The 13556-nt window shown below is 44.4% G+C and overlaps 1 protein-coding gene across 5 annotated transcripts in view; it reads left to right on the top strand.

The window, feature by feature from the left end:
* Positions 1-13556, top strand: part of MCRS1 (microspherule protein 1) — a 126983-nt gene that overhangs the window by 101523 nt on the left and 11904 nt on the right. For 3 of the 5 annotated variants that reach the window (XM_085870905.1, XM_085870901.1, XM_085870903.1), the window contains 3 exons: positions 4167-4275; positions 9176-9314; positions 12225-12404. In XM_085870905.1, the coding sequence (XP_085727031.1) occupies positions 4167-4275; positions 9176-9314; positions 12225-12404 (428 nt within the window). The remainder of the gene's footprint in view (positions 1-4166; positions 4276-9175; positions 9315-12224; positions 12405-13556) is intronic. The other 2 variants (XM_085870904.1, XM_085870906.1) reach the window with 1 other exon arrangement.

Genomic DNA, 13556 nt, shown 5'->3' with positions numbered 1-13556 from the left:
ACCTTCTGTTTAGCAGTACTTCAACAAAAAAAGTTGAGCAGTACTTGGTCATTTTATGTCATCACAACCAATGGTATTTGCCACTCGCAGAGCCCACCAACGTCTTTGTTTCTCAAGACTATGTGGGATAAGGTATTCTATGAACAAGTTTTTTTTTTTGGTTGGTTTGTTGTTTTTTTTTGTTTTTGTTTTGTAATTGCAAGAGTCTTGATCTGTTAGCACTCTCATACAAACCTTGACAGTGTATACCAAAAAAAAAAAAAAAAATTTGATCAAGGGTTGAGGTATAGTTTTTGGTTAAGAATGATGTACATGCAGCAGACTGCTATGCCAAGTGGCAAGGTGGGAGAAGAAGAATGGAATTATCATCTCCCACAATTCTGGGTACAACCCTAAAATAAAATGGATTGTCCGTATAACCATTCCCTTGAAAGGAGTAATTTGAGGAGATATGCAGTGACTGTGCTGTTCAGTTGCAGTTGCAAGCAGTACCTATTTGCCATAATAATAAGCTTTATCCTCGGGTATCTGGAAAGCACTGTCGTCGTCGCACATGACAAATTGGAGGTGTTCAGGGAAGAGAGAAGTTGCAGAGTTGTTCACTCGGGCAACAGCGTTGAACCGACCCACAGTCCCAGTTCTGTGCAGTCAACGCTAGCTGAGCCATTGCTGTGATGATCGAAGTGTGTCTGGCTCTGATTTTGTTATGGATGCAGTCTTTATTCTAAAAATTTTTTGGCAGTTTTAGAGATTACGTTTGTGACAATCCATCGCTTAGATAAGAACATCTGTCTTGAGTCGAGAGATTTAGAGTTTGAAGGTGAACCACACAAACTGTGGCTCTTTTTACCAGAGTTATGGGTGCTTCAATAGTGGTAACCATCTTGTTGGCCATTTCTCTTTGACCCATGAAATGTGACCATCTTCCGGCCATGAGTGTTTGTGAAGTTGTTACATCGGATTACACTACTGTTTCAAAGCAGTCTGCAGAACAGAAGTCACTGCAACATGTCTTTTATACTTCATCATCCGCCCCCTCATTGTCTTTCATCGGCCTGGTGTGAGCACAACTGCAGCTCTTGCATTGCTTTGCCTGCCAGGTGCTGTTAATTTAATATTCACCAGCATATACCACCCTTCGCTTCACTGACGGTAATACTAAAAGGGGGAGGGGAGAGAAAGAGGGGATGGGGGAGAGAGAGTGGGGAGAGTGAGGAGGTGGAGGGGAGAGGAGTGAGGAGGGGTGGGGGAAGGGAAGGCATTGTGAGGTGAGAGGAAGGGAAGGCAGACGTGCGGTGGAGCATTAATTGCAATTCATACTGTTTCATCAAAATGATTCTGCATAGAATAACAGTGAAGATGGGAACGAAATAATGTCTGAAATCCATTTTATACCGGTCATACTATAAACACGCTCCGGAGACAAACTCCCGTTGAGACATAAATACCGCCAGAACACGTACGGAGCCAACCTGTCTGGAGACAAACACCGTCCAGATTTGTCAATAGACAGAGTGAGAGAGGAGATTTGGGAGGAGGGTGCTGCACTGTATGGGGGGGGGGGGAGGTGGAGAGAGAGAGAGAGAGAGTGAGAGTGAGAATTTTGTGCTTCATGAACACACACACACACACACACACACACACACACACACACACACACACACACACACACACACACACACACACACACACACACACACACACACACACACACACACACACACACACACACGTGCTTGGCAGATATCGGCAATTTTTTAGGAATTGGCAGGTTGGAGTCAGTGTGATTACCAACCACAGTACTTACAGTATACAACCCAGAAACCTTGAGTAGCTTTCAACGAAAAACAACGTTTCATTTATATAGACGTTTCAGAGGTATATTCACAAATATTATTCTTTATAAACAGCTGCGTGTGATAGGTGGAAAAAAAATTGCCTCGCTAATTTAGACCACACGTTAATACGGCAAACAGCTTGGAAATTGGGTGTTATTTCATAACGACTCACTCGGAGTGGCAGAGCATGAGCCACTGGCGCGGGAAGACGTAATGAGGTACCGCTATTGACAATGGGTGCTCGACAAGTGGCTTAAGCACTCTAATTCAATGGTTGACAAGGAATGGTTGGCCAGGCTATTGCTGCATACCCTAAAAGATCCCTTTAATTTTATGTCTGGTCTTCACCGCCCACACAGCAGACAATGAAATAAAATGACTTTATCCTCAAAAGAGTTGCTATGTTATGCAGAAAAACCCTAGAGATATCGCAAAGTTCAATCGCCCGTGAAGTATACCATTTTGCCTGCTTGTTTGTGCACGTGCCAAGTGGTACTTCAGTTCGGACTTCGCGCAAACGTTATAATTTTTTTTTTTTAAACGGCGGAGTTTTTTTTTTTTTATTTCTTTTTTTTTTTTTACCAGGCTTGCTTTACTTCCCTGTATAGCACCTCACGACACCTCCGAAAATATCGACACAGATCTGGCAGACGCTATGGATAGGCAGTCCCTCTGGAAGACAGGTCATGTCAGGTCTAGCAATGAATGCATTAAATCCTATAGTTCAATGAAGCTGGTTAATTTTGGCACGTTCCTAAAAAAAAATTTGATCACTCAATACAATTCTCCAAACAGTAGAGAAAGATAAGTTTAATGCTTGGGAAATTTCACATTTTCTTGTATCTATGGGGAAGGAGGGACATAACCTTGCTTAAAGTAAATAGGTGTATCGGCTTACTTATAAAACTCGTTATTTCTCTAAATGATCAGTTTTTGACATTTATTTTGTCAGGACGATATCCGATCCTCAAAACCGAAATAATATTTCAATGATGTACTTTAATTAGTCAGTGAGAGTAGATTGTGGAAAATCGTATCATGTAATGCATGAAATCGCGCCAAGCTCTTAATTTGAAAACTATAGCACTTACAAAAGCGATGTACACAACGATTTGTAGCTTTGATGAACAGGAATTCTAAATGAGTGAGGAAAGTGGGGAGGGGGGGGGAAACTATCGTTAAGAAATCGTTGTGGCCTGTTCCTAGTCGAGGCATGGTTGAGCAGGCCAAAAAACATGGCGGTTTCAGATCCCAGCGAGGTTACCCAGGAAACACCTAAAGACCCCAGAGAGTGAGGCTGCCGAGCATCACCTGATGAAGGATATAATTAAATAAGGCCGTTAAGTATCTTCAAAAGGTGTGTTTTAATTAAGCCAAACACCCAATTTTCACTCTTACACTTCCTTGGGGTTTTCTTTGTATGCATGCAAAGTTTCAGGCTGCTATGTTTCATGGTTTTGGAGTTATGGAGGAGACACGTGCACGCACCGACGTGCACGCACTGACACGCGCGCACCGACACGTGCGCACCGACACACACACACACTGGCACGCGCGCGCGCGCACACACTAGCGCCTGGCTCACACACGCACCGACGCGCACCGACGCGCACCGACGCGCACCGACGCGCACCGACGCGCGTCAGTGCGCGTCTCGCGCGTCAGTGCGCGTCTCGCGCGTCAGTGCGCGTCTCGCGCGTCAGTGCGCGTCTCGCGCGTCAGTGCGCGTCTCGCGCGTCAGTGCGCGTCTCGCGCGTCAGTGCGCGTCTCGCGCGTCAGTGCGCGTCTCGCGCGTCAGTGCGCGTCTCGCGCGTCAGTGCGCGTCAGCGCGCGTCTCGCGCGTCAGCGCGCGTCTCGCGCGTCAGCGCGCGTCAGCGCGCGTCAGCGCGCGTCTCGCGCGTCAGCGCGCGTCTCGCGCGTCAGCGCGCGTCAGCGCGCGTCAGCGCGCTGACGCGCGCTGCCGCGCGCGACGCACACTGACGCACGCGCACGCGCACGCGCACACACACATGCGCACACACATGCACTTTTATTTGTATAGATTTCCCAATGCATTTCTCGAGAAACGTATTCTGTGCAATACACGGCCACATAAAACAGTACGTATGCATACGCCACAACCTTGTATGTTATTTTGCACCTTTCTGTTTTTTGTTTCCATTTTACCCTTCAATCTCCACCGGTGCATATGTGAGACACTGCACTCATAAAATATTCTAACCAAACACATTGTTTTGAGGAAGTTTTCAGCGATTTTTACGCTTGGCATTGGAGCGTTATAAATGTGCTGCAATTTTTCATGCTGCTGTTGGGCCTGTGGCATCCTAGGATGGCATGCCAGGCGATGAGGGAGCTGCATCCTGATGCAGTGGCTGCAACACAGGGTAAAGCTCTTTTCAGCAAGGACGAGGAGCGGTTGCTTGTCAAGATCACATCGGTAGGTTCAATAGATGGCATTTACTGTGTTTTGAAGGTATCACTTTTTACATTTTAAATCAAACTCCACATTGTAACTGCTTACAACCCCCGAATGCCCCCCTTCCTCTTCCTTCCCCCTCCCCCTCTCCCTTGTAAAATATGCTTGTTTGTCAGAGGGGATTGTTTTTTGTTTTGTTTTCATTTTTAATACCACGTGTACCATTTTGCCAACACTGAGTGCAGAAAGAGAAAATTATCACAAAGTAATTAGGCTCTTTGTTAATCTGCAGGGTATTGTTGCTCATGCTGTTTACAAGTCATTATTTCCCTCATTTAAGATTACTGACGTATTGTTTACTTGTTTAATGTTTACCTTCAGTTGTCTTTTTCTTTTTAACCTCGAGACACACTATCAAGTTGTATTTATGTGTTGATTTTTTTTCTTTTCTTTTCTTTTCTTTTTTGTCTTTCCTATCCTATCCATTTTCAAAACAAAACCGCTTGCATCAAGCAATGTAGAAACTCCCTTCAATGCTCACTGATTCACTGACCTTGTGACCCTCTTGCATGTCGTTGAGTATTTCTTCTTGTTTTGTACTCGCATAAAAAAATTCAACTTGACATGCAAACGTGCCAACAATTCCACTATATAATTTGTCTCGTCCATATTTGCTTTCTTTATTGTCTTTTAAACTACTGGTATTACCCACTCCTTCCAGGAGCGAATTCTGGTGTCAGTGAAACACTTGCACTGTGGCACGTCTGTCTTCGTTTCCCCACCCTCAATACACCCTCGCGTAGGGGTCAGTTGTTAAACCACTTGCACCGTTCCACATGTACAGGTGAAAATTGCTAATTGTCTCCTCACCTTTGTAGATGAGGGTGGCTGGTGAGGTTAGATTTATTTCATGCCCATGACCTGACCCTGGGCATACTCGGAGCACGTATGAAAAATTTGCTGGGTACCGGCCAGCAGTTTTCAATTCTGTGAGATCCAGACATGCATATTACATTACAAAGTGCATATCGCGGATCAGAAGTGTGGCAGTGGTGATGCAGTGGAGGTGAGGGATTGTGAGGATGGCTTTTGCTGTGTTTTACCGTTTCCATGCCTCCAGTGAGCCATCCTCCCTGTTTCAATGATGACACAGTGATGTTATTCTCACAAAGGCCTATTCTGAGGAAGCAATGGAGGAAAAGAGGTAGACTGCAGTTGAGATGGGTGGATTGTATGGGATATCAGTATGGTGGGTGTGGTTGGAGAGTGGAGAGAGTTCGCTGAGGCCATAGGGAAGTGGAGGAGTATCATAGTCAAGGGAGGGCAGAAGCTTGGTGCCATTGGATCTCACACCTTGTAAAGACAAGAGGACGAGGAGGAGGAGGAGAAGAAGAAAGCCAAGAAGTCCCACTCCAACTTTGCGCCCATGCATGGACACAGCCCTACTGGACTCTGGGATCACCTTCGGCTGCAGCGGGTCCCGTGATTGGCTGACTGCTGCTTGTGGAAGGTGCCATCTTAAAGCGATTCCACCCCGTGGGGTGGCCCAAATAAAAGAAAGTCTTCTATCCCTCTTCAGGGCTCCACGGGCGATTTGGTCCCTCCGTGCCTTGTTGTGCGCTGGCCAAACAGGTCATAATCCGTCCAGGTTAGGTCAGGTATGGGAGCATGCACCGGAGCAGCGCGTCGCTTCGTCCACTTTCTGCCGGTACTCCAGGGGCCTCCATCTGGCCATCCTCCAGGCAGATGCCAGGCCCATCCCCATCTCATAGAGATGCTGATCCACCTGCTGCAACCACGAAGCACGTGGTCGGCCCATTAGCCTCCTCCACTCACGAGACTCCCTCGCTGAGAAAATCTGGTGCGCAGGATCAGCATCAGGAAAACGAGCCACATGTCCATACAGCCACAGCTGACTCTCACGCACTATGCAGGTCACAAATACATTTGAGTCTCTCTCAGTAACTGCTCATTGGACACGAAGTCTGACCAGCGATAGCCAAGGATTTTCTGAAGAGATCTGGTAACAAAGGAATTTAGTTGCTGTCTCAGATCCCTGGTCAGAGTACAAGTCTCACATCCATAGAGCAAGACTGGAAGCACCAAGAACCTTAAGACTCGGACTTTCGTCCTCCCGCACAGGTACCGGGAGTGCCATACCCCATGATCCAGTGAATGCATGACTCCCCTGGTCCAATCCAGACGTTTATTGACCTCTGGTCCACAGCTAGCAGAGACATGAATATCACTGCCAGGGTAAGTGAATCTCTCCATGACCTCAGCATCCTCGCCACAAATAGGTACAGACAAGATGACAGCATCCAAGATGTCATTGAAAGCCTGGAACTTAGTTTTGACTCAGGAAATCCATAATCCCAGCAGCTCGGACTCCTCATTCAGCACCTCGATGGCCCCCAAAATGATATCTAAAGTCTCCGCAAAGATGACTGCATCATCTGCGAAATAAAGGTTGAAGATCTTGACATTCTCAAACGATGCACCACAGCTTGAACTCTCTGACATCCTCCCCAGAATCCAGTCCATAAAAGCGCTGAAAAGTGTGGGAGCCAGTACAAACCCCTGACAAACTCCATTAACAACTGGAAATAAGTCAGAGATGGTATCACCACATGTCACAGCACCCTCAGTACCAAAGTAAAGTTCAGACATCATATTGATCAGTCTTGGTGGCACTCCACGAAGACCCAGAATCCTCCAGAGGGCGTCCCGATTCATTGAATCAAATGCTTTGCAGAGATCAACATAAGCTGCAAGCAGCCCCTGCCGAAACTTTTGTCAATGTTCGGTGAGGACGCGAAGAGCAAGGATACGGTCAATCGTTGACCTCTAGTGTAAAGCCAGACTGCTCTGGATGCTGGTGCTCAAGCAGATGGTGGCAAACCCTATCAAGAATTATCCGAGCTAAGACCTTGCCTGGCACTGAGAGCAGCGTCACCCCTTGGAAGTTGCTGCAGTTCTGGCAATCACCCTTCCCTTTCCAGAGAGGGACAACAAGGTCCCTCTTCCAGGAAGTTAGAATGATGCCTGTGTTCCAGGCAGAGCACAGAACTGCATGCAACAACACGAGTGCAGCATTTCCACCAGCCTTCAGAAGTTCAGCATGGATGCCACAGATCCCAGGAGCTTCACCCCATTTCAACCGGTTCACCACAGCCTGTGTTTTCAAAAACGAAGGTGGATCACAGTTGATTGGAGGGTCAGCAATTGGGGTTGTAACTCCCCTGACTTCCAACTTGACAGCTGGTGGATCAGCCTGGTACAGCCGCTCAAAGTAATCGGCCCAGCGGGCCTTCACTTCGAACTCCTCTGTCAAGAGTCCACCAACTTCCGCTCGAACTGCAGTACATCGAGGGACGGGCTTGGAGGAATGCAATGCGAGAATTCCCCGTAAGCAAAACCAGAATCACTTGACCACAGGTTATGCTCTACCCCTCACAGATTCCTTGCACATAGGCCTCCTTGTCCACCCTTCGCGTCACTTCAGCTCTCTGAACAGCTCAGCTCTGCCATTCAGTCTGGTCCTGCGACTGGACAATGGTATCCAGTGTGCCTTGAGAGACAAAATTCTGCTTCACCCTTCGGCGAGTTCCAAGACATCCACCGGCAACATCAAGGATGGTGGTCTTGAAGGCACTCCACAACTCTTCAGGATTCCCCAAATCTCCACTCAGCCTGTTCGCAAACTCCTCAGCTACCCTCTCATCCTTGAGCTTGCCAACATCCAGCCTCGGCTGGGATGGTACCATTCTCCTGGATTTAAGCTGCAACTTCAGAGTTGCTCCAACAAGCCTGTGGTCGGTATTGAGGAATTGAGCACTCCTGCGGACCCTGCAGTTGTGGACCATTCTCCAGCAACCATTAACGAGCACATGGTCAATCTCCTTTTCCACACCACCAGCGTTGGAATACCAAGTCTGATGTCTTTCTTCTACTTATTTTCTCTCTGTCACATCAAGCATAACAGTGAGTCCAATGTGGATGGAGGCATATCTATTCTTGTCAGATTCTACTTTCTGGTTTTCATTTATAATAATAATAATGTGGCCCGAAAGGCTTCAGCACATTGCCGTACTCCTCGAGAAATTATTCATTGTCAAGTTTATACAGCTTGCTTTTACAATGCTTTCTCGCTCTTCTGGGTGTATTTCCTGTAAATATTAACTGAATCTTTAAGGTACCCCCTCACACCACCCCTTGAGGTGTTTGCTATGTAAGTGGTGCAAGCCGAAGCAGATGGTAAGTGCTTACAGCATGGTACGTAAAGTGACGATTCAAGATGTGAATTTTGCTGCTTAACAGCTATAATCGTATAATTGTCCTGTTAATTGTCGCTTGCATTACGTTCATAGCCGTTAAGCAGTCACCAAGGGCTTCATCACATTTTGTCTTGAGAATTCTACGTATTGTATTTCCTACTGGGAGGGGACTTGCAATCCAAAAAAGAAAACCGCATTTAAGAAGATGATTTTGATGACTAAATTCTGCCTACTTGTAGGTTATAAACTCTGCCTTGTACTCGTTTTCGTTCCATTTCGATGAAGCTCGGTTCATTATGTTGTGTTGTTGTATTGAAAATATTGTTGTATTAAAAAACCAGCTTTGCATTGCTTGTTTTTCTCGCTCATGACTGCATGAAAATGTAGTGTTTGTGTGATGGGATGGGATTTGTTGTTGTTGTTGTTGTTGTTGTTGTTGTTCATATTTTATTCGTTTTTTGAATTTGAATGGGGGGGGATAAAAACTTCAGTGTACCTTTCCCTTCCAATAACCACCCACTGCTGCCCAAACCTTCCAACCTCATCTCCTCAGTCTATAGTCCTAATTTATTTCTGAAGTACCGCCATGGTTATGATGATTGTGTGTGTGCTTTCTTCTCCCCCTCTCCCCCCCTCCCATGAAGTCGAGTCAGCCAACCTTGGAAGTCTTTCAGGACCTGCTAGTAAAGGAAGCTCAAACGTTTCATGCCTACCGCACAGTGAAGGTCTTGCAAACACACTGGCAGCTCATGAAGCAATATCACTTGCTGGATGATCAGACTGGTGAGATGAGCTTTGCTATGTGATCTTTGTCTTTAGATTTAATAGGCTACAGATAAGTTTATTTTTATTTTTATTGTTGTTTATTTTTTGAGATTTAGTTTGAAGAGGATGCTGCACATTAAATAATTTATTTATATATTATTCTCTTCTGAACGACTTGTACTGCTCGACAAATCTTTGTTTAATCTGTAAGTACCTTATAGGTTATGGCGAATTATGCACAAACTTGGAATGACGTACACCATCCTCCCAAAACTGATTTGATACTCTTTTTTTTTCTAAAGTGTCTGAATTACCCAAACATGCATACCATTTGCATAAGTGTGAACACCATCAATAGACAGTCCAACTACATGGGGAATAGTCTCATAACTCAATTTTGGAGCATCATGTCCCAGAGGGTGTAGTCAATGAAGCTGCGAGTCAGAGTGCACATCTCCATCAGGATTATTTCCACAATTTGAGCCAACTCCAAATCGGCTGTAGGAAACCTCGATATTGAGTGGAATATTCCATGCATCACCAATCTTAGCCATCGATCTGATGAAAATCATCTTGAAAGAAGAGGAGAACCTTGTGATGTTTCCAAGACAATCACCCGGCATTCCAGAGAGCCGGAGGTTCAAACGGGACTGAAAGCATGAGTATTAATGATTTGGCTTCCAAGAATCGAGAAATTCGCTCATCCAGGAATGTGAACGGGTCTCCACCGAATGTATGTAAATAATGTGACTGTGTCTGTTTGTTTGTCTCTAAGTCGCTTGCTTCTTTCTCACGACTTCACACATCATCACCACACTTCATCGGCATGTTTAAGTCTTTCAATTCTGCTTACGGTATCTAAATTTACTCCCAATTTTTATCTCGTTCAGGCCAGTCGAAAGTGGACTTTCATCAGTTGTTCACCAGCTACCTCCATTACCAGGGTTTTTATTTATTTATTTTTGCAGAGGTGTAGGTGGGGGTTGTCGGATGTTCAATAAACAAACACTGACATGACAGCACATTCACCTTCTCACGAGAGACCTTCTCAAATGTCACAATCACTAAACCCCTCTGTACCTAAAAGTAACCGTCCAGTCCTACCAATATTCACGTATGCCTCTGTCTCCAGTGTTGCTGGCTACCTTTATAATTCCATGTTTTTTTTAAACCTCTCTACTGCCACTACCTTTCTCGGGAGACAATTCCATGCATCAACTACTCTCTGAGTACAAGACCCTTGATTGACTACCATTCTGTCTTCATAACTCTCAGTTTGTAGCCTCTGATCCTCATTGCCCATTGTTGAACTGCAGTCCACAGCTGTTGTGCTTGGAAGGCACTTTTTATTTCTTCCAAAATGTTTTTGTTTTTCATTTTTACTTTCACCGATGTGTATTGGTTAGGCTGAGGTCACATTTGCCACGGCGGCCGTGGGGTCTCCAAAATCTACGGCCATTAGCAATTATACGGCAGCCGCAGTATTTCCACGGTCACACAATGTAGCAGTCACATATGTTTTTATTTTTCGGGTAGCCGCACGGCGTATTTATAAATTGTGGAGACCGAAAACGTGGGGGTGCCGTACGGTCTTTGATTTGATGTCACACGGTGACCGCAGGGGGCCCTAAGACGAATGTGCGGCCAGACGGACGGTAACGAATGGGTTAATTTTTTTTACCATTTCTTTTTTTTCGGCTTGTCGAATTGCTACAGGCGAACGTAGAAATGAAAAAAAGTTATAACTCCGCGTTATAATTCCACGGCGACCTTACGGCCTGTAAAATATAGCCAAACGGCGTAGAGTCACCCTGAGGCCACCGCAGAAACTCTGCGGCCGCCGCACGTTTCTATCAATTCAGAGGGCGTACGGCCACCGTATCCTCGCCGTAGAGCAAATGTGACTTAGGCCTTACTGATGTAAGTGTTCTGGTTGTTCAGTAAAAACTACAATGACATCTCTTTCAAAATGCTGTTTGGTCTTTTCCTTTGCACCTCCATTAGATTGTTCAACATATGCTCCTGAACTTTTAATTGTGTTGTAAAAACTACTTGATCGGTCTTTTATTTGTGGAGTTTGGGGGGGTCATACTAAATTATTCAAACAGAAGTTTCCTAATTTTGCTACAATTGTGATATTAAATGTTAAACTTGACGCAAAATAGCAAAATGTGCATTAAATTATGTTTTCATCAAATAGAAGATAAACCTCAAATAGCCTTGAAATAAAAGTTGATATCTCAAAATCACTGGTACCATAGATGCTCACTCATTAAGATGAACTATCAGAATACCCTGGTTAAAAAAATATTAAAAAAATACCATGAAGAAAAGAAAAAAAAAAAGGAATCCTTTTATTATTGTGCTGGATGATAGAGCTCAACAATTGTCGGTTATATATCTCTTCACAGCAAAGAAAAAAAAAAATGGGGAAGCCATCGAAGCAGCAGTCCGTTGCCTATACACCGCCTGGGTTCAAATTTTTTTGTCCAATTGAAAAAAGTTATTTTCCCTGAGTTTTGGATTCATTTGAAGCCACTTTTACTTTATATATTTTTCTCTCTGAGGAGTATTCCCTTGTTTCAGGGTGGGACAGACAGACTGCATTGGTGTATTATACATACAAATAGTCTTTCAAGATAAATTTTGATTAAAAGTTATATCCTGTACTACAGAATAAAAAGAGAGGAAATTTTTTTTTTCTTCAATTTTCAAAATTTATTGACGTGTTGATGGGTCATCAGTATTTTGAGGTGACAAGATTGGAGGAATACAATCAATACATGTCCATTAATGATGCCGTGTGTTTGGTAAGTGCACCTCATGAGCCATATTTGTCGTTGTTTTGAATGAAGACTTATCTCCCTCCATTGATATTATTCATTATTTTTTTTTTCTTGCATTAAACCTTCCTTTCACCCCAAACAGTTCAGCAGTTACCAAAAGGAGACCAAGTCATGAATTTCTCAGATGCTGAAGACCTTATGAATGACGACGAACTCAGGTGTGGTGTACTACTTTGTGGTCTTAGGTCGGTTTTGTTTGGTGAACTTGCTCTGAAATGCTTTGTTTTCCTTAGGGACACCAGTGATGAAGTGTTGGAAAATGGTGAGTAACTTCTTTCAATTAAGATGTCACATTTTGTTTTGCTCTCATTTGGAATCTGATTCAAAGATAATGTGCAGAACAAGGTGGTTCTCTTATAAACAGTCTTCTTCATTTAATCCCACCTTTTTGTGAGAAGGGCATGGGAATGTATTTTTAGCCCAAGTTTCTTACGAGCTGACCGGGCAAGCCTGCTGCTCAACTGAAATCTGCTCAAGCAGGAATTTGGAAATTGTTTCGGGTACCTGCAATAACTTGCCAACACTGCACGAAAGGCACTACATGATGGTTAGTCCACCAGTGATGAGTACTGGCAGACGGGTCTCCTGGGTTATCGTCCTGCGGTGGACTACGCACAACCACCCACATTGCCCTGCCTAGGAAACACCAGTGCAACAGTTTACTGCTGGGCTGAGATTCAAATTAAGGTGAGCTCGGCTATCCTACCATCAGACCATACGCTGATGAATAATTCAATGCGTATAGATTCATTTTAAGGAATATTTATGAACGAACCAACCTTCTCCAGCATACAAAATGTTTTGTTGTCCAAATGTTATGATTCTGATTAATAGTCATTGGCTGTATGATCTCGAAACCGTTCCCTCTTTATTGCTGTGGATGGTTCAAAAGGGGAAGGCGGTACAAAGAATATTCTTTCTCTCGTTCGTGACATCGGTTATGGTGGCCGTGCGTTAGAGGAAATTGATGGGTGTAGTCTCCCGAAGTGCACCTTGACTTGTTTTATTCCCATCAAAAGTACTTGTGAGACCTATTTTTCAGCATGATTTTGTTCACTGCCATCTTGACTTTCAAACGGTTATCGCATCGGACAATTCCTTTTTTAACATTGTAAGTTTAGTTGTCCGATTTAAGAAATCCGCTTTGATTTGCATTTCCCGAGAGTGAAGACATTAGTATACCCTGTTAAAGTCTTGGTGCAGGGTTGTAATTCTCAATTGTATTTTGATTTTTAATGACGTGTCACTGTACCTAATACTTTGCTCAAAATGCTTGTACATAACGGGCATTGTATTTCACCATTCCTTCTTGCCTGTGACCTGTTTGGTTTGGGTTTTATTCTTCGCCAGGTGATTAAACTGTGTGATTTGTTGTGTTACAACATCCCTTGGATAAACGTTAAGCTGTGGATCC

The sequence above is a fragment of the Eptatretus burgeri genome, chromosome 2 (assembly GCF_056783735.1).
Source record: "Eptatretus burgeri isolate ZD-2024b chromosome 2, Ebu_testis_v1, whole genome shotgun sequence".
Lineage (NCBI taxonomy): Eukaryota > Metazoa > Chordata > Myxini > Myxiniformes > Myxinidae > Eptatretus > Eptatretus burgeri.
Note: the sequence above shows the minus strand (reverse complement) of the source record. Positions and strands in the feature narration are given on the sequence as shown.